The following is a 26307-nucleotide window of genomic DNA, read 5'->3' on the forward strand; positions in this document are numbered from 1 at the left end:
CAGGCCATCATGTTCCTGAATTCAGTGCAATAGCCTCCAGGTGGGTCCCCCGACACACACCTGACAGGTGATCCTTCAGATGCCCTCTTTCCCACTCAAAACTCAGGAACCAATTACAGCTGCTTTTGTGCAGGTGAGCTCAGAATAAAGCAAACCTGCAGGTGTTTTATTTCACGCAGAGGTCAAAGGGCTTACGAGGTTTCCAAGGCACCTGCGGTGCTCTTGGTCTTGTCTCTACCCTCATCTCCTGTTCCCGACCCCACACCAGCCTCCGAGGGCTTCCACAGATCCAGAACAGCAGACCTGCCCCCGTGGGCCCTTGCTTCCCTCCCTGTTCCTCGTTCTCTTGCTGTTCACGTGGCTGCCCTTCCGCCTTCTTCAGGGAAACTGCTGTTGTTACACTCTTTACACCTGCTGCCTCAACGTTCCTGGATTTCTCACCAGCCTTCGTCTTTTTCCCCGAAGCACTATTCCCTTCTAATATGACCCATTTCACTAGTTTGTATCTGTCTCACAGGTAGAACATGAGCTCCGCCATGGCAGGGCTTTATCTGCTTTGCTCATGACTGTTTCCCCAATGACTGTTTCGCCAGTTGATAGCGTTGTGCCTGCCTCGTAGTAGCACTGACAACATTGGTATAAAATAAGAAGAAACGAGGTTTGCTTGTAATCCATCAGTTATTTGTTTGGAGTCATTCTTGGCTGTTCAAAGACAAATAGTACAGGCCCTTGTCCTCAAGCAACTTTATTTCAAGGAGACGCAGGAACATGGGAGTTACAATGACCTTATGTGTGGAGAGCTGTGGTGGTGACCGCAGTGCATTTATCAAGACTTCAGAAGATGCAACTTTCATGGGGAAGATTAATATTGAGGAATATGTTTAAATAGCTCTACTTTATAAGTTCAAAGGGAAGCCTTTAAATAGGTTCTCTAATTAGAGTCATGAATTCCCTCCAGGGGGATAGGAATAGCTTTGCAGATGCACCTTTGGAAAGTGACACCCCCACCCCCATCCCAGCCTGACTGCCTCTGCTTGCTTATTTACCAAGGATTCGACCTGAAGGGAGGCTGGGGGGCCTCACAGCTTGGCCTTGCATTAGGGTAATGAGTCCTTGCACTTACAGCTGAGCTGCTCCAGCTGCTGGGAGTGCAGGGGGCCAGGCTGCAGCAGTCCTCACAGTGGCACTTTAAAAGTCACACTTCAGTTCCTTCTTCTTTCTTCCTCTCATCCTTCATCTAATTGTGTGAACTTCAGGGGCCCGAGACGCAGAAGGCTGATGAGCACTGTGCTCCTCTGGAAACGCTCAGGGAACAGCTTTATATGCTTTTAACTTATATACCTTTTCTTATTATCATAAAAATGATACTTTGTCTTTTAAACTCTCAGTGATGTAGACCCTTAAAAAGTGTAACTTAGAATTTGTCTTACTTCTACCTGCCCCAATATTCATTCTGTAAATACTTGGGCAATTTTATATTGTATAATAAAAACACTTGGGAGTTCCTGTCTTTGCGCAGTGGAGGCGAATCTGACTAGGAACCATGAGGTTGTGGGTTTAATCCCTGCCCTCGCTCAGTGGGTTAAGGATCCGGCGATGCCGTGAGTGTGGTGTAGGTCACAGACGTGGTTCAGATCCCACATTGTTGTAGCTCTGGTGTAGGCCAGTAGCAACAGCTCGGATTAGACCCCTAGCCTGGGAACCTCCATATGCCGCAAGTGCAGCCCTAAAGAGACAAAAAAGACAAATAAATAAATAAATAAATAAAAAACACTTGTGCTAGCTGCTTTGTCACTATGCAGTGGTAGGTAAATTTATGATTGATTATTTTTATTGAAATATAGTTGATTTATAATATTATGTTAGTTTCAACTATACAGCAAGGTGATTCAGTTATAGGTTCCTACAAGATAATATAGTTCTCTGTGCCATCCGTGTTGTTTTTCTATTTTATGTATAGTAGTATCTGTTAATCCCATACTCCTAATTTATCCCCTCCCCATTTCTCTTCCCCATTGGTTTGTTTTCTGTGAGTCTGTTTCTCTTTTCTGTATTAATTCATTTGTATTATTTTTTAGATTTCACATTTAAGTGGTATGATATTTGTCTTTGTCTTACTCCACTTAGTATGATAATCTGTAGGTCCATCCATGTTGCTGCAAATGGTATAGCTCATTCTTTTTATGGCTAAGTAATATTCCATTGTGTATATGTACCACATCTTCTTTATCCGTTCTTCGGTTGATGGACATTTAGGTTGTTTCCATGTCTTGGCTATTGTTAGTAGTACTGCTGTGAACATTGGGGTGCATGTATCTTTTTGAATTAGAATTTTCCCCTTTTCTGGATATATATCCAGGAGTGGTATTGCTGGATCATATGATAATTTAAAGGAACCTCCATACTGTTCTCCATAGTGGCTGCACCAGTTTACATTCTCAGCAGTATAAGAGGGCTCCCTTTTCTCCACAACTTCTCTAGCATTTAAATTGTTTGTGGACTTTTTAATGATGGCCATTCTGACTAGTGTGAGGTGGTACCTCATTGTAGTTTTGATTTGCATTTTCCTAATAATTAGTGATGTGGAGCATCTTTTCATGTAGATATTGGCCATCTGTATGTCTTTTTTTGAGAAATATCTCTTAAAATATTCTGCTCATTTTTTTACTGGAATTTTTATATATATATATATATTTAGCTGTTTGTATCTTTTAGAGTTTAAGCCCTGGTTGGTCACATGGTTTGCAAATATTTTCTCTCATTCTGTGCATTGTCTTTTCATTTTGTTGATGGTTTCCTTTGCTGTGCAAAAGTTTGTCAGTTTGATTAGGTCCCATCTGTTTATTTTTGTTTATATTTCTTTGCCTTGGGAGACGGACCTAAGAAAATATTGCTAGGTTTTAGTCAGAGAATGTTTGTCCAGTGTTCTCTTCTAGGAGTTTTATGATGTCTTGTCTTTTTTATGTCTTCAAGCCATTTTGAATTTACTTTGTTTGCGGTGTGAGGGTGTGTTCTAGTTTCATTGACTTACATGCAGCTGTCCTGTTTTCCCAGCACCACTTGTTAAAGAGACTGTCTTTCCCATTTTAAATTCTTGCCTCCTTTGTTGAAGATTAATTGACCATAGGTGTCTGGGTTTACTTATGGGTTCTCTATTTGGTGCCATTGGTCTGTATGTCTGTTTTTGTGCTAGTACCACGCTGTCTTGATTACTGTGGCTTTGTAATATTGTCTGAAGTCTGGTAGGGTTATGCTTCCTGCTTTGTTCTTTTGTGGTTCTATATACATTTAAGATTATTTGTTCTACTTCTGTGAAAAATGTCATGGGTAATTTGATAGGGATCACATTGAATATGCAGATTGCTTTGGGTAATATGGCCATTTTAATTATGTTAATTCTTCCAAACCAGGAGTATGGGACATCTTTCCATTTCTTTGAAGTGTCTTTAGTTTCCTTTATCAATGTTTTACTGTTCTAACCCTGCAGGTCTTTCACCTCCACCATTAGGTTTATTTGTATGTATTTTGTTTTTTGAAGCATCTTTAAATGGGACTGATTTTTTATTTTCTCTTTCTGATATTTAATTTTTAGCATAAAGAAATGCACAAGGCAGACTGCTGATCAGTGCAGACATGGTCATGGCTCTAGGGGCCGTAATGTTTTGACCTGGTTCATCAGGGACACCCTGGCTGTTGTTGGAGGGGGGCTGAGCCCTGACCTGTGGAGTCTGTGGTAACCCTGGGTACTTGGTGTCAGACTGTTTAATTTGGGGGAAGGAGCCCCACACAGAAGAGGTGTCAGAAGTGAAGTGCTGAGCAGCGTAAGTGTAGGAGAGGCGGGGCTTTTCTTTAGGTTATGGAGCCATGTTTTGGAGATGTGGTTGTTCTAGCCTCACCTCCCCAGCCACAGCAATTCTTTCCTTCCTGTAATGTTGTCAACCTCAGGATATGCTGCCTGGTCTGGCCCGTGGATGGGAACCTGAAAGGGTGGAGGAACTTTACTTAGGCTTGGCTCAGCCACTCAGATCCTCTCTGGACTCTGTGGTCAAAGGACAGTGGCCACGGGTGGGGTCCCTCTGTGGGTGGGCGCATGCCCTTCTCCATGATTGCCCCTCCCGTACCCAAGTTTTCCAAGGGAACATTCTGGGTGTGAGTTGGGAGTAATGGGAAAACAGTGAAGCCACAATTCCAGAGAGATGCCCCTGGGGGGGGGGCCCTGGGGACCTCATCCCAGGCACCATGGCAAAGTCTGTGCCCTGCAGACACACCTGTTATATCTCGGTGAGAACTTTCAACCAAGTGGATAGGCCATGGACTTATAGAAAAAGCCACTCAGTCTCCAGGACTGGCCCTTGTTGGTGGTGTTTGTTCAGCTCCCTGAGGTGTCAGCCCTGGGTACTGTCCTCCCCATTGCGCCTGGAGCCCTTGGGTTATTGAAGACTGTGTGATTTGAGTTGATGGACTTGGCCTTGGCATTTGCTGGCCAGAATGACAGAACTGGCCTGGGGATTGCTGTGCCCAGGAGGCACAGAATTGAGGGCTGACATTGTGTGGAGGTAGGCTCTCTGGGCTCTGGATGCTATGCAGCTGAGGCACTGAGGGTCCTTCCCCAGGACATTCGTACAGTGAATCTTGGTTGTAGAGGTGGTGCCTCACCCCACCAGCGCTGGATAGCCACACACCCTGCTCGTTGGAAGTGACTTATGCTCCGACCTCATGGTTTCCCTCCTGCCAGCCCTCCTGCTGCACCTGCAGGTTACCTGCTTACCTCTGCACTAACCTGTGGGCCTGAGGCTCAGGAAATGTACACAAATGCTGCCACTCTGGCTGCCACTTTTGCCATGAGCATCTTCTCTCTTTGACCAGGAGTTTCCTGTTTCACTGGTACCCAGGACATCATGGCTGGGTAACATTGTCTTGTGAGTGTACCACAGGCTCACACCCTTCCCAGTTCCTGACACTGATAGTACAACACAGTGTGAGGTTAATCCCCATGTTTGGAGAAAGCATTTTCACTTTTATTACATAAGGAAATAACTCCTTATGTATCTAAATTATACAAAAAAAAAAAAAAAAAAAAAAAAACCTACTAGAGTTCCTGTCGTGGTGCAGCAGAAACAAATCTGACTAGGAACTATGAGGTTGTGGGTTCGATCCCTAACTTTGCTCCAGTGGGTTAAGGATCTGGCATTGCCGTGAGCCGTGGTGTAGGTCGCAGATGTGGCTCAGATCTGGTGTTGCTGCAGCTGTGGCATAGGCCAGTAGCTGTAGCTCCAATTGGACCCCTAGCCTGAGAACCTCTATATACCAAGGGTGCGGCCCTAAAAAGCAAAAAAATAAAAAATTGAAAATATATAAAAAACTACAAATCAATAAATAACAAGGTACTGAAAGAAAAATACATAAATATAAGGAGTTAGCTTCAAAGAAGAAGCAGCCAAAATGTAACAGAAAACAAAACAACACATGAGAAGATGCTCAACATTACATTATTACTATCACCTGTTACTTGTACTAGTGACATATTTTTACAGTTAAATAAAGACGGTACTTTTCTAGCCATCCCCTGCCTAGCCGTACTTCAAGATCAGTACACCTAAAAAGTACCACAATGGGATTTCACTCACTTTCATCATATTGGTCAAAACCTGAGAAGTGTTGGAAGGATTTAAAGGAAATGGAATTATTATATATTGCAGATGGGAATGTCTTAGTGTTTTAAAACCTGATGTGGCCTGGCTTTAGAGGTAATTAATTTTCTTTCTCCTCTCTCCCTCTTTGGCAGAGATTATATGTTATTTCAAGGAAAAATCATTGTTCAGGCTGTAATAAACATATACTGGGGAATTTCAAAAGATATAATGCTTTGATTGATTCTTTAAAAAATTTTTTTTTCAAAATTATAAATTGTTTTTCCCGGTAGTTAAGGTCCCAGTTTCATCAAAAGGGGTCTATTGAAGTTACTCTATATTTTAGAGATAAGATAGTTGTACCATCTTAAATTACATGATCTATGCTCATAAAATTGATCTGTGATCAATAGTAAAATGAATTTCAGCTTCTAAAGCAAAAGTGAGGATTGAAGAGAAGATACAGAATTGGTTACTGGTCTCAATGACATGATAATCCTGCATCTGAGCAGATCAGCCACTGCTTAGGTTTGTTGGCACTTCAAGGTCAGTATTTTTAACCATGAAGCTGAGAAGTGAGAGGAAAGAAAAAGGTTTGAAGAGTGAACTGTTGCCATCTCTTTGCTCTGCCCCCTGAGCAGACCATCAGAAGCTTGGGGTTTGAACAGCAGAAATGTGTCTTCTCAAATGGGAGCCTGGGATCTGAGCTCAGGGACTGGGCAGAGGTCCAGGTAGCCCCATGTGGAAGCAGCCTCTCCCCCAAACACCCCTGTCTCTCTTCCTCTCCCTCTGAGCCCACAGTCCTCTGGGCTCAGGGCACACCTGCCTGATCTCATTGACCTTTAACCATCTCCTTGAAGGTCCACCTCCAAACAGTCCCATGAGGTTAGAGCATCATTGTGGCTTGTGGCTTGTGGCTTGTGGCTTGGATGGGACACCATTCAATCTGCAACATCAGCTCTGCCTGCCACTCTCCTAAGTGCTGGGGACCTTGGTGAACAAGCAGAGGCCCCTCCGGGGTGGGGTGTATGTCCTAGGGGAGGTGCCAGACAGGAAATCCCGTACAAGGCATCAGTGAACCATGTGATAAGTTAGGGGGCAGTGGTGGGGTCTGGAGTGGGAAGGGTTATGGCCCCCTTGAGCACCTACCCACCCTGAACAAAGCCTGGAAGGATGAGTGAGGGTGGGCCGGGTGTGAGAGGGACGCTTGGAAGGCGTGATACAGTGTCAGGTACTATGGCCCAAGTTCTAACTATGGGGTTGGGGGCCCTTGAGCCACTGCACTAAATTACACAACTGGCGCCGAGCATTTAAAAAATTCCAGATGCGGGGATATTTCATAGCTGATCGTGCCAGTTTTAGATGAACCCTGGGAGACCCAGTTGCGACCATGTGAATTGGCCCCTCAGGAGTCGACCTCTGATTGCCCAGAGAGTCAGTGTGGACGGTCCCCCACCCTGCCAGGGGCACCTCACATTTGGGCTCCGCTAAACTGGGGGCATGGCTCCCATATTGGGAGGAAGCCTGGAGGGACCTCCTTCCTTATGCTGACCAGTATGCCAATCATAGGTTCCAAGGGCTTTTCACCTGAGCCCAGGGACTAGTTTGCTTTAGGTCAAGGAAGTTGTTGATAGAATTCTGCAGCTCTTCACTAAAGTAAAATATCAAGCAATAACAATTATTTATGGAGCAAACCTAGAAAGTACCTTACTCAGCAGCTAGGAAAATAATGCCCTCTAACGTTGATTATCCATGTTAATAAAAACTAAAAATATCAATGATTCAAGTACAGGAAACCCCTAATCTCTCCCACAGAAAGGGAAAGCTACACCTTGCTCAGGTGGAAGAAGTAGCTTTGAATATGAGGGGAGGGGAGACTTCACCCCTCAAGAGGGTCAGCAGTGTCACCTGAGGGCAGCCAGAGCAGGGAGTGAGGGAAAAGGGGAATTTAGGCGATTTGTGAATATTCACGTTAACTATGCAGTGCATTCTGAGGGGATGTTTTCCTTTTCCTCCTTTGTTGTTTAAAGGCCGAGTGGAAATCTATAAATGCAGTGCCTCTTCAGGGCTGGGCTCTGGCGGGAGTGATGGCTGCAGGTAAGCCAGTCCTGGATTTCCAGGAGGTGCTGGTGCAGGGCGCGGGAGGTAAGGTAAACCCGCACACCTGGCAGGGAAGGAGGGCGGCGTGGTCAGGGCGCGGAGTGTTTGCACGTGCACCTGCAGAGGGCGCCGGTGGGCCAGGTGCGGGAGAGGAGTCCCGAGAGGTTGGGGCTGCATGGTGGGGGCGGGGCCCGCGTGGGGGCGGGGCCCTGGCGGCCTCGGTGCACAGGTCTGATCCTGGAGTCCGCCCAGCGCTGTCAGGGGCTCCCAGTGATGTGGTGGAGGCGGAGAGGCCAACAGGTAGAGGTGAGAAGCAGGGCCCGGCGGGGCTCGGTGGGCCTGGGGCGCGTGGCTTGCTCTTGCTTCTCGGAAATGTGGGGCGTGTGAGGAGAATCGAGATTCAGGCTCAGGGATTAAAGTAGAAGCACGGAGCTTTAGATCTGGATTCATTCTGGCTTCAGTTTGGGTGTGCCCAGCGGGAGGAGTTTCTGCGTCTGTCTGGGCACTGGGTAGTCAAGGCCGGATGAGGACAGCGTGAAAGGGACGTGCGGGAGGAAGAGTGGCTACAAGACAGGCTAGCTGACACTGACGGGAGTTTCGGAGCCGAGGGGCCTACTCCACACATCTGTGCGGGTCCCCAAACTTCCAGGGGCCCGGGCCACCTGCACAGGGCGTCTGACCCGCTCTAAGACTCCAGGCCTGCGGAATTGCTCTTTCCTCCACCGTTTCATGGATTTCACATCCCCAGTGAAAGAGCCTTGTTTCTGAATTGCTTTCATCTGTTTAGCGGTAATTTGTAGGGAGTGATACAGCAATGCTTTACCGTTAAGTTAACCAGATCTACAAAAAGCACAGATGAATGTAAACCTTTGGTCACAGAAAAATGAGTCTCTCATGGCAGGGTGCACATTAAAACAGTATTAGATTACTAACACAGCAACTTTTACAGCTTTTACATTCTCTATCAAAAGAAAACTAGCACTGGTGTCTTAGGAACATAAGAAAAGCTCGCAGTTTTACCTGGAGAGAAAAAGCATAACATTTCCTTCTATGTCTTAATTTAATTTCACCGGTAGCAGTGGCTTTGGGAGTTAGTCATTCATTCTGAAGCAGAGGACTGCCTGGAGGAGGGGAGATGGAGTCAGTCTCCTGGGCTAAAGCTGGAGAAAGGTTTCTTTTCTTTTTTTTTTTTTAACTTTTATTTATTTATTTATCTTTTTGCCTTCTTCTAGGGCTACACCCGTAGCATATGGAGGTTCCCAGGCTAGGGGTCGAATCGGAGTTGTAGCTGCCAAGCCTATGCCAGAGCCACAGCAACACGGGATCCGAGCTGCCTCTGTGACCTACACCACAGCTCCCAGCAATGCTGGATCCTTAACCCACTGAGCAAGGCCAGGGATTGAACCCGCAATCTCATGGTTCCTAGTCGGATTCCTTAACCATTGAGCCACAACGGGAACTCCTGGAGAAAGGTTCTAATAGTGTCTCCTAGATAGGGCTCCGGTGACAGACTGAATGCTGTTTCAGGTCCTTTTGGCCAGAAGAGTTTTGTTCAGAGTCTGCGGTTTAAAAGTTTAAATGCATCACAAAAGAAAGAATGGCACTTGCTTTGAAATTAGGGTGTGATTACTTTAAAGCACTCTGGGTTGTTTTATTGCCTGAAGCTATTTTTAAGCACCTTCTTTTCTAATGGTCTCTTGAAAGGCAGCGAGAGCAACAGCTCCCCGGAACCTGCTGGGAGAACCTTGGAGAATTGCAGGGAAAAGTCCTGTATTTTGGCCTTGGATCAGTGGGCCCTCTTGAGCCCTCCCTAGAGTTTGACCCAGGGGCATTCACAGACACCGTTTTTAGCCTCCCTGCAGCAGCCTGTGCTGTCCTTTATCAGGACTTTCAGTGTTTGAAGCTGAGTGATATCTGAGGAAGGGCTGGTGGGTCACCGGTACATGAGCACATTGTACACATGAGACACCTTGATGTCTCTCTCCCACATTCTGTGAACACGTTTGAGACAAAGGGACCGTCTCTGATGCACACTGAAGTCGGGAGCCTTTGTAATCAGAGACTGCAAAGGGGAGCAGTACCTGTTTCCTAGGGGCTTGTACTCCAGACAGTCAGGGGAGGAGGGGAGCTCACCCGGCAGAAGGCGCCCTGGTAGGCCTCAGCGATCACTAGCCTCTGGGCGTTGCAGCGCTGGGTCAGGATGTCAATCAGCAGGTCCTTGTCACAGCCTGGAAAGAATGGTATTTGGAGAGCAGTGAGGTCGTTGCTGTGAACTGGAGATGGGCACTTGCCATCTGCCTCTACATGGACTGAATCCTGAGCCACTGCACCTGCCAACCCCCAACACCTCCTGAGTGGAGCTCAGTGTGGAGATCAGGACGGGGGTGCCATGTGCCTTGGAAAACAGGCAGAACAGGTCTTCAGATACTTAGATATTTTCAGGAGATATTATGAGCCCAATTCTTGCATCTCCTTGTATCTAGAAAAGCACTGAAATCCTCATGGTGACATCTGCTCCTTGTGACTAGCAGCGACCTTCTGCAAAATGTGTGCATCTCCCCCTTCACCAAAATCACTCACATGCTGCCCTATCCCCCCCCCACCTGTTTGGAGCAGTATCTTAGAGCTCTCCGAAAATGCTGCCTCCAAGGCTCTAGTCCTCATTTTGCCCCCAGTAAAACTTAACTCTCTTCTTCTAGGTTGTATATATTTTTAAATTGACACTATTGTTGGCTGAAATAAAATGCACAACCTACAAGTTGCGAATTATGTTTTATTTGGTAACTCTCTGAGGCCTCAAGCCGGGGAGGCAGCCTCTCAGTAGCTCCGCAGGACAGCTCTGAAGAGGCGAGAGCTAGGGGGGATGTACGGGAGATTTTGCAACAAAAAACGGGTAGTGAGAACATCAAAATATTACTCTTAATTAAAACCAGACACCTCGAGTGAGTGAATTTAGGCTTTGTATGTAGGAAGCTGCAGGGTCTGGGCTCACTGACATGATTCCTTTGACATACACTGCGGCTGTGGAGGGCCAGCATCCTGTGCTTTCCCACCCTGAGTCCCCTCAGGGGGCACTCTTGGGGTGGCTGTAATGTGGTGGCTTGATGGCCACAACATCCTTTGTTCACTGATGTGGCAAGTGACTCTTTTTTCATTGACACTGCTCTGTAGAGGGAAGAACCCGTTGTGCTGTGATCCAGACTGGTACACAAGCTTGGCCCCCATGGCGCCTCCAGCAGGGAGCAGTTCTAACTAGGATGGAAATCCCAGAATGGCTCCTGATGCCTGTGTGCTTCCTGTCTCTCCTCTTGGTGCTGCATCTACAGATTTTCCTTTAAAATGATCCAGTGACAATTCAGGGGTAGAAGACATGATCTCCCTTCCACCAGCCCTCCCCTCTCCAACTAGAAGCTTCTCTGAAGCTCAGGCTAATGCCTTTCCTGTGTTAGAGTGTTACCGAGAGGTGCTATTCTTAGTCTGATTGGTGAATATGAACTATCTATTCATAAGATAGTTTTTGTAAAAACGACTCATTTTCCTTTGCTCCCAAATAAATTTTCGCTTTCTTATTTTTTTAAAGTAAAAAACAGTAGCCAAGTCAAAAATCAGTAAGTGGAACAATATCAAACTCAAAAGCTTCTGCACACCCAAAGAAACAATCAACAAAATGAAAAAGCAGCCTACAGAATGGGAGAAAGTATTTGCAAATCATATATCCGATAAGGAGTTGATATCTAAAATAGATCAGGAAATCATACAATTCAAGAGCAAATACCAAATAATCTCATTGAAAAATGGGCAAAGGACCCAAATAGATATTTTCTTTCTCAAGAAGACATACAGATGCACAAGAAATATACAGAATGATATTCAACATCCTTAATCATCAGAGAAATGCAAATCAAAACCACAGTGAGGTGTATAATCTTACAACTCCGAAAGACAGGAAATTATAAGTGTTGACAAAAATGGGGAGAAAAGGAAACTTTCATGCACTGTTGGTAGGAAAGTAAATCGGTGGACTGACAATGGGAGACAGTAGGGAGGTTCCTCAAAATATGACCCAGCAATCCCCCCACTTCTGGATAATTATCCACAAGAAATGAAATCAACGTCTTGATGAGTTATGTCCACCCCCATGTCCATGACAGCATTATTCACCACAGCCAAGATATGGAAACCACTTAGGTGTCCATCGACAGTGGCATTAATAAAGAAAACGCAATACACACACAATGGAATAGTGTCCAGTCATAAGAAGAAGGAAATCCTGCCATTTGCATGATGAGTCTTGAAGACATTATACTAAGTGAGATAAGCCAGACAGTGGAGGACAAATACTGTATCATCTCATCTACTCATGGAGTCCAAAACGCTGAATTCATAGAAGCAGCCAGGGGCTGGGGAGTGGAGGGAATGGGGAAATGTTGGTTCAAAGGTACAGCTCCCAGGTGTTCGAGGAATAAGGTCTGGACCCTAGTGTAAGTCATGGTGACTACAGTTAACAACTCTGCATTGCACACCTGAAAGTTGCTAAGAGAGTACATAGTGGTTCTTCCCATAAAGTAACAACAAAAATGAAAATTTGTGAGAAGGATGCATAAACTGACCTTATTAATCATTTAACAAAATATTCATGTGTCAGATCGTCATATTGTACACCTTAAACTTAAAAAATGTTATATTTCAACTATGTCTTAAAGCTGGAAAAACCTACAGTAGCGAAGGAAAACATAAGCAGTTTGTCTTTTTCAGTTGCACTTTGCCAGGAGCATCAGGATGGATGGCCTTTGAAAGCATTTTGAGCTGCATTCTTGCTCTGGCATGCCAGACTAGACACTGCCATCAAAACCAAAACCTCCTGAAATACTTCAGCTAAAATATTGACAAGAAAAAATTCCAAAGGTCGAAATGAATCCATATTCTGACCCTAAAATTGCAATGGCAAGAAGATTGGAGCTGGAGCAAAGAAAAACTTCCAGTGAATAGATTGCTCTGATCTCCAGTTTTAAAGCAAAAATTATACTCTTGAAGAAAAAGTTAACTCCTAACTTTTAGCTACCCTATCTCTGTATTTTTCCAGTGATGATAGATAATTTAAAAGGTTTAGAAGCATTGCAAACTCTTCAAGTCGACTTTGGAGTATATTCAAAGTCCTTTATTGTTTTCCCGTGGGATTCCTCCAGTGGGCGCGCACACACACACACAGCTTGTGTAAAGGCAACCTTGTCTGCAAAGCTAAGAGCTTGCTTTCTCATGAAAGGCTTTGTATGTTTCATGCAAACATTCCCTTTATACTGTCAGTGTTTATCTTTATACTCACCAAAAGTCTCCTTAAGGCAGTTTTTACTTGAGGAAAATATATGGATGTTTAACAGCTCCATATCATACCTTAATGATTCAGTCTTTTTTAAAAGAACCAACGGTTTCCCTCTTTCTCTCTACATTCCTCTCCCAAACTCTGGATGCCTCATTGTACACCGCTTATAAGCACCTACCCCCAGATTCCACGTTCCAGGTGCGCACAGGCCACTCAGCAAGTGACCCAGAAGGACAAGCCCAGTAAAGGTGGGGTCGGGGACAGAAGAGTGCAGATGTGGGTGGCTGATGAGTGTGAGGACAGAGAAGGGTTCAGGGGGAAGGGCTCCCTTGAGGGGATCTTGAAGGAAGAGAATGTGGATGCCACAGAAAGGAGAGAAGGCGGGGGTGACTGGGCCTGTTTGCAGGGATGTGGAAAAGCAGATCCTGCAGAGCAGCAGGAAGTGTGCTATGGCTGGACGTGGAAGTAGCAAAGGCAGCCGGCTTGAAAAGAAACAGGCCAAAAAGGATGTTTATCCCAGGTTCAGTTTTTTTGGTTTGGAATTTCGTCTAGTGCCAAAACATTTGAGAATTGAAGGCAAAAACATGTCAAGCATCAGATTTGCAAATGTGAGAGGCAGTTCTGTTCACCACTGTTGTCCTTTTATATTTCTTGTTCTGCTTTTTTTTTTTTTTTCACCACCCTGCAGCACAGGGAGTTCCCAGGCCAGGGATCAGATAGATCTGAGCCACAGTTGTGATCTAACCCACCATGCCTGGCCAGATCAAACCTGTGTCCTGGTGCTGCAGATACACCTCCAATCCCATTGCACCACAGTGGGAACTCCTTGTTCTACTTCTTTGCCCAGCTTTTTGTTTTAATCTGTGTGTGTCTTCTGCTAGTCACCAGAACATAACATCCATGTTACAGTCTTAAAGTAAGGTAAAGCACAGGAAAAAAATGAAAAAGGTGGTAGAAGTCACCAGGCTTACCAAATCCCTGGAGCGCTCCCCCCAGCATTTGGGCATCCAGCATGGGGTTGAAATTGGGAGCTGGGACAATGGTTCCCTGCACCTGGGGGGAGAGTCAATGACAATGGGATTTCAGTAATTCACACCAAAGATGTCAACAATAAATGAAATGATAAATGAAAACAAAAGTATATTCTATATGTTTAAATTACTCTAAGACATCCACATGGGTCTAATGAACAAATACATTAACTATTTGTTTCTTCTCTTCTAGTACATAATTTTTATAATTTTATTAGAATACAGTGGACTTAACAAGGTGTCAGTTTCAGGTGTACAGCAAAGTGAGTCCATTGTAATCACAGAGAATTAACTGTGTTCTTTTTAATCCATTGGCCTCTCCTATACTGGCATCTATTATTCATCTAGGAGACTGAGAAACTAGAAGTAATAGTAGAAAAGTGTAAGAATCAAATAAATATATGTCTTCTTTATAAACAATAAGGAGTTTCTTAGAGTCTTAAGAATTGGAGACTATTTTATAGAAGCTGAAGAGACCTGTGTTGTAGGACTCATGCCATTCAAATGAATTAGAAGTGGCAGTTGCCACCACAGCTATTTTTACAGCCCTAAAATCGTATCAGAGAAGATTGAAATATTTGAATTTGGGTTATGGGATTCATAAAAATCTCGATGATATAGTTGGGGGCCGAGATTTTTTTGGCCGAAGCTGGCAGCTGCAGAGGAAAACGTAAAACCCTGACCCATCCCTCCTGTGGATAATGAAAGAGCAGAACAGTAAGTGAGGCTGCGTCTCCTGTTTGAGTCTGGGCTCTCTAGGCTCATGTTCGGATCTTGGACGGGAGAACAGCCTAAGTGGGTTGAGAAGGGCAGCTGTCCCCCAGGGCCCTCCCTGGGCCAAGAAAAACATCTCCCAGGGCACCTGGTCCCCTGCCTTGAGGAGGCAGGTGTCCCCAAGCTCTCCTGCAGCAATGACCAGTCTTAGCTGAAGGTGATGGGTTTCTGAAGCACATTGTCTAACAGCTGAAAATCAATTAATTAATGCGCAAAAGACTACGCTTAGTTTCCAGATCAATAAATTTGCATGTATTGATGCCAAAATATTTATGAAAGGATTTTGTAGGGGATTAAGAACACTGTTCACTTGTTCTTAGTTAACCAGGAATTAAATTCAGTTTGGCTTCCCCTTGAAATACTAATAAACTCAAAGCTGTCTATTTGAAGTAGCCATTCTGATAGTTGTGCTGTGGCCATACTTTTATACTGGGAGATATGACCATGTTGGTGAAACATTCTTCTTTGATCTTATGTAGACAGACATCCACAATTCAAATACAAGCATGTTCTGCTTCTTATGATGCCAGCGTGTGTGCTTATAAACAAGTTTCCAATTGGCTTCTAACATCTCGAGCTTGTTGGCCATGATCCTGAAACTAAGTTCTCTTGAGCCAGCCTCAATTCCAGAAGACAGTTATTAGGGGACAACATGAGTTTTATCTCCCTTATTCACTTCCCAGTCCCGCTGGGTGAGAGTCTATGCACAATATTTACTAAATTAAGTTCAGAGAGCAGATTCTAAAGTCATTTCCCAGACAGAGTTCTCCTCACCTCAGTCATTTTCTTTTGAATCTTATAATCCTAGAGGAATTTAAGATTTAAACCTTTGAAGGAAGAGCCATGCCTCTCAATGTAAAATTTCTTTCCTGCTGTTTGTCACTGCCTTTCACTAAGTCCTGTTTTTCTCTGTAGCCTTTTCTCTGTTTTTTTCTCACTGGGAAAATCAAAGGTGTTTGAGGCGTGGAACAGAATTTCAGGAGTTAGAAGGCTCGTTTGGACAAGCCTTGGGGCAGTACCCTTCATCGCCTGGTAACCTTAATCTTGCTGTGTGCTCTCAGCCAAAGGGCTGTTTTACAATATAAAAGAGAGAATGTATTTGAAAACAATGGGACAGATTATTAAATCCATGTAAGAGAAGTAGGCAGTCTTCAGCACTCAGTGTGCAAATGTCACCAGGAAACAGAATATTTCATCACTGGGGGAAAAAAAAAAAGAGTTCCCATCATGGCTCAGCAGAAATGAATCTGACTAGGAGCCATGAGGTTGCGGGTTCGATCCCAGGTCTCGCCCAGTGGGTTAAGGATCCGGTGTTGCCATGGGCTGTGGTGTAGGTTGTAGACACTGGTCAGATCTGATGTGGCTGTGGCTGTGGCGTAGGCCAGCAGCTACAGCTCTGATTAAACCCCTAGCCAGGGAACCTCAAGTATGGCCCTAAAAAGCCATCTGATGTGGCTGTGGCTGTGGCGTAGGCCAGCAGCTACAGCTCTGATTAAACCCCTAGCCAGGGAACCCCAAGTGTGGCCCTAAAAAGCAAAAAAAAAAAAAAAAAAAAAAAAAAAAGAATATTTCATCACTGGCTACACTGGAATTTCTATTGGCATAAGTGCTGTAAAATGAAACTAAATGTCTTTCGCAAAACAAAACAAAGACAGAAAAGGACGATCTGAAAGTTATGCATAAGGAAAGTTAGAAAGTAATGATTTATCAGACACAATTTGTAGGTGAAATAGTGTCCACAGGTTTTTCTTCAAAGTTTTTTAAAATCCTCCTGCAGACTACTAGAACAATATACTTTTATAGTATAATGCAGAAATTCATTTTGTCTTTTATAGTTCTCGTCTCCTTTGCCACTTACAATGATCTCCTTATCAATCAGCCTTAAAGTAATACACTAAAAATGTTTTGGAAATAAATTGAACATGAAAAGTAAGAAAAATTGTGACTGTTCAGTCATTCAAAAACCGTAATTTTCTAGTAAGCATTTGTCATTCATGCCCATTTATATAGCATATTACATCTTTATTTATTTATTTATGTTTGTCTTTTCTAGGGCACCTGTGGCATATGGAGGTTCCCAGGCTGGGGGTCCAATTGGAGCTGTAGCCGCCGGCCTACACCACAGCCACAGCAACGCAGGATCTGAGCCACCTCTTTGACCCACACCACAGCTCACGGCAACACTGGATCCTTAACCCACTGAGTGAGGCCAGGGATCAAACCCGAAGCCTCATCGTTTCCAGTCGGATTCATTAATCACTGGGCCACGACGGGAACTCCCCTAAATCTTTATATTTGTTTTATTTCAATTATGCTTTAATGATGCCCATGTCAGCAACATTATTCCATGTAAGGCACATATTTCATGTCCCTTTCCCTTATTTCCTCATTGGAGTGCTGACTTTGTCTTTTTTTTTTTTAGGGCCGTAGTGTGGCATGTGGAAGTTCCCAAGCTAGGGGTTGAATCAGAGCTATAGCCGCTGGCCTCTGCCACAGCCACCACAATGCCAGATCTAAGCTGTGTCTGCAACCTACACCATAGCTCACTACAATGCCAGATCCTTTACCCACTGAACAAGACCAAGGGTTGAACCTGCATCCTCATGGGATCCTAGTCAGGTTGGTTAACCACTGAGCCATGAAGGGAACTCCCTGGCTTTGTCTTTAATGATCATAGTTTATATTTTTCCAGGTAATTGAGAAATGACTGACATACGCCATTGTGCAAGTGTAGGGAGTACGACGTGAGGATTTGGTACGTCTAAACTGTGAAGTGGTCCCCATGGTGGGGATAGTTAACACCACCCCTCACACAGCCCTTTTCTTGATGGGGACCTGGAGACCTGCTCACAGCAGCTTCTATGAGTCCAGTGCTGGTGGAGTCTCCAGGTGGCTGGCACAGACCAGGATTTGTTCACCTGGGACCTGGGGGCTTGTACCAACACTTCCTGGTTCAATTCCACGCCCCAGCTGCCCCAGCCCTTGATGACCAGCAATCTGTCAATGGTCATTTTGCATGAACTAACCAGTTCAGTTATCAAACACTTCAGTTTCCAGTTCTAGCTCTGTCCCCCCAGTTAATTATTTAAGAAACTTCATTAATTAATTGCTGTGGGCCATAAAACATTTTTCAAGTGATTATGACACACCTGTAGTATATGTCCATCTATGTTAAGATAATCTGACCTTTTGGAATTTTTCCCCTTCTTTGTGCTCACCCCATTCTGTGGTCCTTACACCCAACACGAGACTCACTGATGACACGGGTCTCTGATCTGGTCTGAGAGCTTCTTTCTCCAGCTCCCTAGCACTCATGCATTTTTATCTATCATTCATCATTCATGTTTTATGTTTTCCAATTTGCAACCTGCTCTTAAAATTGGGGATTTGGCCATGTCAAGTACATTGTTGTTTTACAATGTCGTGCTGGACATTGCAGTTGTTCTGTGACTTCATTTCTTATATTTCTAATGTTATGTCCCTTGTCTGCAAAGGGTACATCAAAACTGTACACAATTTTCTAGGCAATAAGTCTTCTTTTGGAAAATGTTTTGGAGTTCCCATCATGGCTCAGTGGTAATGAACCCGGCTAGTATCCATGAGGACATGGTTTCGATACCTGGCCTCATTCAGTGGGTTAAAGATCTGATGTTGCTGTGAGCTGTGGTTGCAGATGAGGCTCGGATCTGGCATTACGGTGGCTGTGATATAGGCTGGCAGCTACAGCTCCAATTCAACCCCTAGCCTGGGAACATCCATATGCCATGGGTGTGGCCCTAACAAAAAAATAAAAAATGTTCTCATTTACTAGTGATGTCACTTAAGTGATTTCTTTAAAAACTTCATAAATGAGATTTTTGGCCAAATGATCTGGCTTTCTACATAATCATTTGATAAAACATTTAACAAATACAGAACATATGTAAATTAAGCAGATTCTTGAAATCATTATGTTGACCATATTTATTGTTTCTGTTCAGAAAACTGAAGAGAGACAGATAAATCACACAATGGGAATTGGCCTGGAAGAGAGGGTCTGGGACGGGAGATCGTCCTTGTTGATGGGGCACAGTTTCCCATCAGGTGTGTGAGCAGGTGAGGGTCCGGCTGGACAGCCACTCAGGTGAGAAGCAAAGGCAGATCTCAGGAGTTATGTCATTACCAAGGGGCATCTAGTGTTTCTTAAGCAAGAGCGTGAAATACTCTGATGTGAGTTCCACTCCACAGCCAGGTAAAGAAGAAACACAAAGGGGTGATGGAGGTTGTGGGGTGCCGGATTCAGAACCCCCCTCAGGTATAATGCACACCTGAGCTGAAGCCAACAGCATGTTCTCAATGAACACACATTGTTTTTAACTGAAAACAATTTAACTTACTAGTTTTTGAGGTGTATTTTGAATTAACCCAGCCATGGTAGTTTAACTTTTTGAAAGAGTAAGAGACTGTTGTGGCAGCTGTGTCTCAGCGTGTGTACCTTTCAAAGAAAAGCCCTTTTTAATATACACATTCCCAATTTTTTCACATCTTAGAGCAAATTGGGAAATTTTGAACAAGTGGACACTTTCCAGTGTGACATAAAAAGTACTGTGTATAGGGTAAAATTATTTTTGCCTTGAAAAGTAACACATTTAGGTATAGTATGACTTGTCTCAGGCAAAAATGCCTGTCATTTCAATTTGAATTCTCACCACAAGGTAATCAAAACATAATCTTTGCTTCTAGTCATTTGTGAATTAAGGTTTTGACAGAGGAATAAAATATAACTCCATTTTAAAAAGACAGAATAAACTCCCGCATAAACTCACAGTGCAGAAGATCATGAGTGGTTTGTAGATTTAAAATTGGTTCCAGAATCTACCCCCTGAGTAAATAATGAATAGATTTCTTTAACTGACAGAAAAATTTCAAAATCATTATCTGGTTCTGAATACAGACTGGAAAACTCATGTATAGGTTGCTCATGAAGGTGACAGCATTATCTTCATCACCTCATGTGACTAGGTACCTTGATCAATGCCTGTCTCACTTGTCCATAGTAACCCAGGGGCCTATAAGCCCATATCCTGCTTATTCAACACCCTCGTTTTAGCTCTTTTTCTTGTCTGGCTTTGAGTCTCCTCACATGGACAACTTGACAGCTTCTAACTTCAGACTCTGACTCTCACTATGTGAGTGGGCAGCTGGTCTGGCGGGGGGCCTGCCAACATGAGGGTTTCATTGAGTAATTCAGCTTTGTGTCAGTGTGTTGCGATGATTCAATCCCTACTGAACCTAGGATTTTGGAGGCTTGAGGAAACCCTACGAAGTTGGGGCCTCCCTTTTGGGGCTCATCCCCGGCTATACTGGCCCAGGTGCAGATGCCCTGAATCCCAGCCCACTGAGTCCTGTCTGACCAGCCGTGTCCTAGGTGGACCTCGGAGGCTTGAACATAGCCAGCACTGAGGGCTGGGGTCAGCAGGGATCGGCCCATCCCTTCTCTGACCGTCCATGAGCGGGTCCCTCAGCTCAGCCCTGTCCTCCCCTCCTCACAGTGCTCTCCACAGCCCCCATCTTAACCTCTGCTGCCTCTTCTTCCACTTCCTGGGTCACAGCAGCCAGCTCTTCTCAGACCAGAAGGTCCTTCAGAAGACCAGACTCCTCACGTGTCCTCCCTCAACACCCAGCATGGTGCTTCATGAGGGAAGAGATGTCCTGGGGACCCCCCGGTTGGTGAACACACCCGGGTGCTAGACTGAGGACAGCCTGTTGTTGTCCCCTTGACAGCGTGTAATAACCCGTCTAAGTGAGACTGTCATATACAGGACAGCACATGAAGGTACAGGACAGGACAGTCACACTTTGGCGCATTGGCCTTGACAGGAATGTTTTCATTGCTGGTGGCAGCTTAGTCCTATGACTGAGTGTGGGTGACTAGGGTTCAACCCAGATGCTTCACCAGCATAAACAGGGCTCCTCAGGACCAGCCCCTGCGTGAGCCTCTTGTCTCACCGTCTTTCTCTCAAGGGTCCCACGCTCCAGCCCCAAGGTCTTCTTGGCAGGTCCATCCGATTCCATCTGTGTGGTGAATCTCACTCCCATCCCCACAGCCATCCCAGACTCCACCTCCATCCTGAGGCATCTGTCAGGGTTGACCATGAGCTTTAAGCTCCAGCGCCACTTTGGCACGTCCTTCCCGCCACCTCCCTTGGAATCGCCCAGCCTCTTCCTGGTACCCAAGCTGTGAATCCCGCTGAGACCCCAGCAGCAGCAGAAAACACTCATTCCTGATTCTGCCAGGTCTCCAAGAGGAACTAGACTGCCTTTGTTTTGTTGACAGTGAGCCTGAATGTGAGTGATTGTGTAGATGTGGAGGCTGCATGGTTGGCGTGAATGACGGGAGAACATCTGGGTTTCCAAGAAGCAGTTTGGGAAGAGATGTGACGAGAGACAGAAACAGAGAGTGAACTGAGTGCCCTCATCTCCCAAACTCCAACCTTAGCTCTTACTCCGGCTCTTCCATGGAGTCTTTCCAGACTTGATCAAGTATTACCTGTGGCTTCCTTTTCTTCTCTAATATAGTCTTGCACTTTTTGCACTGGCCCTTTCCTCTAGATTTTAAATTTCTGGAGGGCAGGTACAGTTCTTGCTTTTGAAAGCATTTAGGGCAGGACCTAAGATAGAAAGTAGGCTCCAAGAATGTTTGTAAAATACTATGTATAAAAACACATGGAGCCAGAGACATCTGCATCCATGCAGCAGTTTAAAAACTTCATTATTCATACAGGCAGCCTGTGCTCTGGGCGTTTCCACCAGCATTTCCTGGATAATCACCTCCGCAGTCTTGTGAGACTGATGATGTTAAGCTTATTTCACAGATGAGAAGACGTGGAGGCTGAGTGAGTTGTTTAAAGCCATGCAGGTAGTGTGTCGTGAAGCTGACGCTCAAGTCCAAATTTAACTTCATGGCTGGTGCCCATTCCATTACAGCTGAAATTAATGTAAAATAAAATAGCACGTACTAGTAGGGCCTTTTTTCATCTTTGTAAGAAAAAAAAAAATCTCTATTTTCAAAGGATCTTGTGGGTAAAATCAAAACTTTAAAAGTATATGCTCTTACGCTTAAGCCAATTCTAAGAGAAAAATAAAGATGTGTGTGTGTGTTGAGTGAAAGAGAGAGAAAGATGGAAAGGGAGAGAGAGAGAGAAGAGGGAAAGGAAGGATTAAGACAGCCAAAATGAAATTCCCATTGCCATTGGCTGGAGCACAAAAATGCATTTAGGAACAGAATGTCTGGTGTTTAACTTTAGCAGAACTGCAGTGTGACCCCACCTGTTATCATAAACCCCCATTTTTGCTCTTCCATGTCTTTCTTGGTGACAGCAGTGGACAAAAACAATACTAGGCATAGCTGACACCCTGGCCCAGCACCTGGCAGGGCGGTTGGCACTTCCAGCCCAGCCCTAGGTCCAGTCCACTCAGACCATGTCCTTGAGCAGGCAGTGGCTGACTTGCCCAGTGTATATATGTGGATCAGCCCCTCTGAGTGTCTGAAGTTGGGGCTGGGCACACAGAGGGGTGTCCCCAGAGTTCTGAAGCCCAGTGGGGGACTAGTGCTGGCTAGACTGCAGGGCCAGGCACAATGCTGGTGGGGATGGCTTTTTGTTGAAGTAGGGCAGGGTTGTCCCAGGCAGGGGTACCAGCCGCTGGGAAGGAATAGTGTGCATGCACCAGCTGGTGTTTCCCGACAAAGGAAGCCAAATGGAGACAGCTTGAAGTGTGTAAGACAACCATCTAGTGTTCTGCCCTGTGTTCCTCTAGCCTCAGACAAGAATCTTTAGGGAGAACACATCACTGGATAAGAATTTTTGTGAACTTAATTTGAGCCTTAGAGGACAGTATGACTGCAGCTTACACCTGGGTTATGCTTATGAAGGAAATGTGTATACAGCATAGAATCAGTTTATGGTTGATGACGACCAAAGCTAGGTTTTGTTATATTCTCAAGTTGATGCAAAAGTATTTATGAATAGAACCAATTACTAAATGAGTTGCCGTGAAGTCTTTACCATTTAGTAGACAGACATCAAGGAGGTTAAGAAAGGGGTGGAGGAAACCTGGATTCACCTTCACAGCCTCTTAGGATGAATGATGATCCAGGGCTGTCTTCGTGAACATGGCTTTATGTCTTGAAGAAACAATCATGAAGGAAGATGTAACTGGAGATAACTTTATCTTAGTAACAGGTACTGTAAACTTTGTCTTTATAATATGGAGTCGAAGATACTAAACCTCATAGAAAAAAATTGACGGCATCATGTTACTGCTTGCTCTGGAAGGTGCACGATACTCAATGGCTAGTCCCCAAACCTGCAGGTGTAGCTCACCTGGCAAAGTGGGCTTTGCAGATGTGATTGAGTGAAGGGTTTTAAGGTGGAGAGATTGTCCTTTACTATCTGTATCTGAGAGGTATAAATATAGGAGATCCCATATCCTAATAAGAGGGAGGTAGAGGGAAATCTGACCACAGAAGAGGAAGCTGATGTGATGCTGAAAGCAGGATACTGGGATGCTGGCTGTGAAGATGAAGGAAGGGCATATGGTCCAAGGAATGTGGTCCAGGGAATGTGTGGTCTAAGGAAGGCAACTTCTAGAGGCTGGAAAAGAAGAGGAAACCATGCTTCCGCGCAGCCCCCAGGCAGATCCAGCCCTGCTGACAGCTTCACTCCTGCCTAGTGAGACTGGTTCCAGATCCCTGACCTCTGAATTGTAAGAGAATAAATTTTGTATTGTTTTAAGACTCTAACTTTGTGGTCATTTGTTGTGGTAGGTAGCAACAGAAAATTAATGGAGTTGCCTCAAAATTCTTGCCTCCAATCCTAAATTCTCAAGTCACAAACTTGCTCAGTCTCCATCAGGCCCCACCCCCTTCATCAAAAGACACACTTAACCCCCCCAACCCTTCATCAAAAGACACACTTAACCCCCCCAACCTCATAAATACTGTGCCTTTCCCTCTTCACCCTCAGATGCAATCAAACTATCAAGATCGAGTTTCCTCTTAGATTTGCTGTCATCAGAGTGGGCGGCATTTTTGGGAAACTAGTGTTTGATAAGATATAAGGAGCAAATTTGAAGTAATATTCTGTCTGGATAAAGAAAAGGCAATGCTTTAGGACTGTTTTAGTTGTATAAGTAAGTAGAGAATGTCATTGAAATTACCAGAAAGAATAGGTTTAATCGTGGAAAAGATTATAGAAGAATTTCATGTGACCAATGCCAACTAATAAGGATTGTAAGGAGGTTATTACTACTTCGTAATTCTGTCCAGGGACTTTCACAATAAATGGAAAAAGGACATAGTGATGAGATTATGAATCATGGAAGAAGTAATAACATATAGAGACATAATTTAGTTCATTATATTTGATGTCTATACATCTGGGAGAGAGCAGAGAAGTGGAAGAAAAATAATAATAAAGAAAAAGTAGAAAACATTCTGAATCACATCCATAAGTGAAAAGGGACCATCTCGTACTGGGGAATATTAATGAAGAAATCAAGATCCACACTTAGGAGGTAATGTTAATGCATATTGCTCACAAGGGAAAGAATCAAACTGGGATCAGAATTCTCTTCCGAAAAATTAAATGTTAGAAGGCATTTGATCAGACTTTCCAGAATTCAGAGGAAACAATCTCCAATCCGGCTGTTTTAAAGCCAGCAGACTGTAAAGGAGAGGACAAAAGGAAAAATACACCTGCATATTCCTTCCAAATGTAATAGGCATGATTCCAGGCCAGTGAAGCGGAGTCAGTGCAAGGAGGTCAACTGAGAACAGAAGTCATTCCATATTCTCACTCCCTCAATCCAGAAGTAGGAGCACTCGCTGAATTTCCAGTGTGTACCAAGAAGCAGAGTAATTTATGTCACCCCTTACTTAACTCCCAGAAATTAGATAAAGAATCAAAGATACACCCAAGCCAGGTTGTATGATTGCCATAGGTGAAGCGAGGTTTAGAGATGTGAATTTCTGTCCATGGTCATACAGGTGGCGAGTGATGGTGCCAGTCACACCCAGCTCGCTCTGCCTGCAGCGCCCGTGTTAACTGCCAGACACGGTCCCTTCCATGTGTGGAAGAGGTGCACGTGGGAACTTTTTCATTAAATAATTAACTCACACTCAGTATAATCGAATTGGCCAATAAGAACGACTCTGACAAGACAGCTAAAATATCATTTATGATCTCATTGTCTGCAAATTGTTCACTATTTCATGCCTATGACAAGAGGCATCTGCCAGGTCCTCTAACTGTGCTTTTCTTGTATTTACATATAGTCATGTTTTTTTCAAATGGAACCATATATTATTAATTTGGTAATCTGTCTTTTCATAGTATGCCACTTTGCAGGGGATCTTTTAAAGTCTCTTTTGCTCCTTCCTTCCTTCCAGACCCATTGCATGTGGAAGTTCCTGGGCCAGGGATCTAATCCAAGTTGTAGCTGCAACAATGCTGGATCCTTTAACCAATTGCTCCAGGCTGGGAAATGAACCCATGCCTTCACAGGGACCAGAGCCACTGCAGGAGGATTTTGTGCCCACTGTGCCACAGGGGAAACTCCTCTTTTGCTCTTTTCTTGTCTTTGAAGATAAAATATCAGGCAGCAGATCTAAAAATACTACTCAAGCTTACTTATGAATATTCTAATTAATATTAAGGTGTCCTAATACCCTTTTAATATTCATCCACAATATATTATTTAAAGAGACTTGAAGAGTTCCCTGGTGACTCAGCAGGTTAAGGATTCGATGTCATCAGTGCTGAGGTTCAATCCCTGGTCTGGGACCTTCTGCATGCTCTGGGCACAGCCAAAAAAATGAATAAATAAAAAAATTAAAGAGACCCGAAATCACATTTAAATTTGATAAATATATCCATGCCCAAATACAATAATGTGTATTTGGCAAACCATGGTGTTCTGAGTTGGAGGCAGTATGCTTTACTCTCTGTGTTGCTCCTTTGCAGTTTAAATAGGTCCTTTACTTTCTTTGTTTAATTTGAAGTTATCAATAAGTTTGTAACAGGCAAAGTATGTGTTCTTATTTCTTAATTACATATAAAATGTTGACTCAATATTTATGTAACACCACTGGCTTAATAATTGGCAGACTAGAATAATAGTGTTCTGACTTTAAACACAGTGTTTTCCATCCATCCTACCTCTCAATCCTCTCCTTTTTTACTCTTTGTTATTATTCTTATATTTCAAAAATTAATGCTATTTTCATATTTGTTTATGTCTCTCATAAAATAGTTTAAAATTGGAGTTCCCATCATGGCTTAGTGGTTAGCGAACCTGACCAGTATTCATGAGAATGTGGGATCAATCCCTGGCCTCGCTCAGTGGGTTAAGGATCCTGCGTTGCCATGAGCTGTGGTGTAGGTCGCAGATGCGGCTCAGATCTGGTGTTGCT

At 44.2% G+C, this 26307-nt stretch overlaps 1 protein-coding gene across 1 annotated transcript in view; it reads right to left on the bottom strand.

Moving 5' to 3' along the window:
* Window positions 1-26307, bottom strand: part of ANXA10 (annexin A10) — a 66241-nt gene that overhangs the window by 24462 nt on the left and 15472 nt on the right. Inside the window, exons 2-3 of the mRNA XM_003359068.3 lie at window positions 14022-14103; window positions 9864-9958 (exon numbers count right to left, since the gene is read on the bottom strand). Of these exons, the coding sequence (XP_003359116.1) occupies window positions 9864-9958; window positions 14022-14103 (177 nt within the window). The remainder of the gene's footprint in view (window positions 1-9863; window positions 9959-14021; window positions 14104-26307) is intronic.

The sequence above is a fragment of the Sus scrofa genome, chromosome 14 (genome assembly GCF_000003025.6).
Source record: "Sus scrofa isolate TJ Tabasco breed Duroc chromosome 14, Sscrofa11.1, whole genome shotgun sequence".
In the NCBI taxonomy this organism is placed as follows: Eukaryota; Metazoa; Chordata; class Mammalia; order Artiodactyla; family Suidae; genus Sus; species Sus scrofa.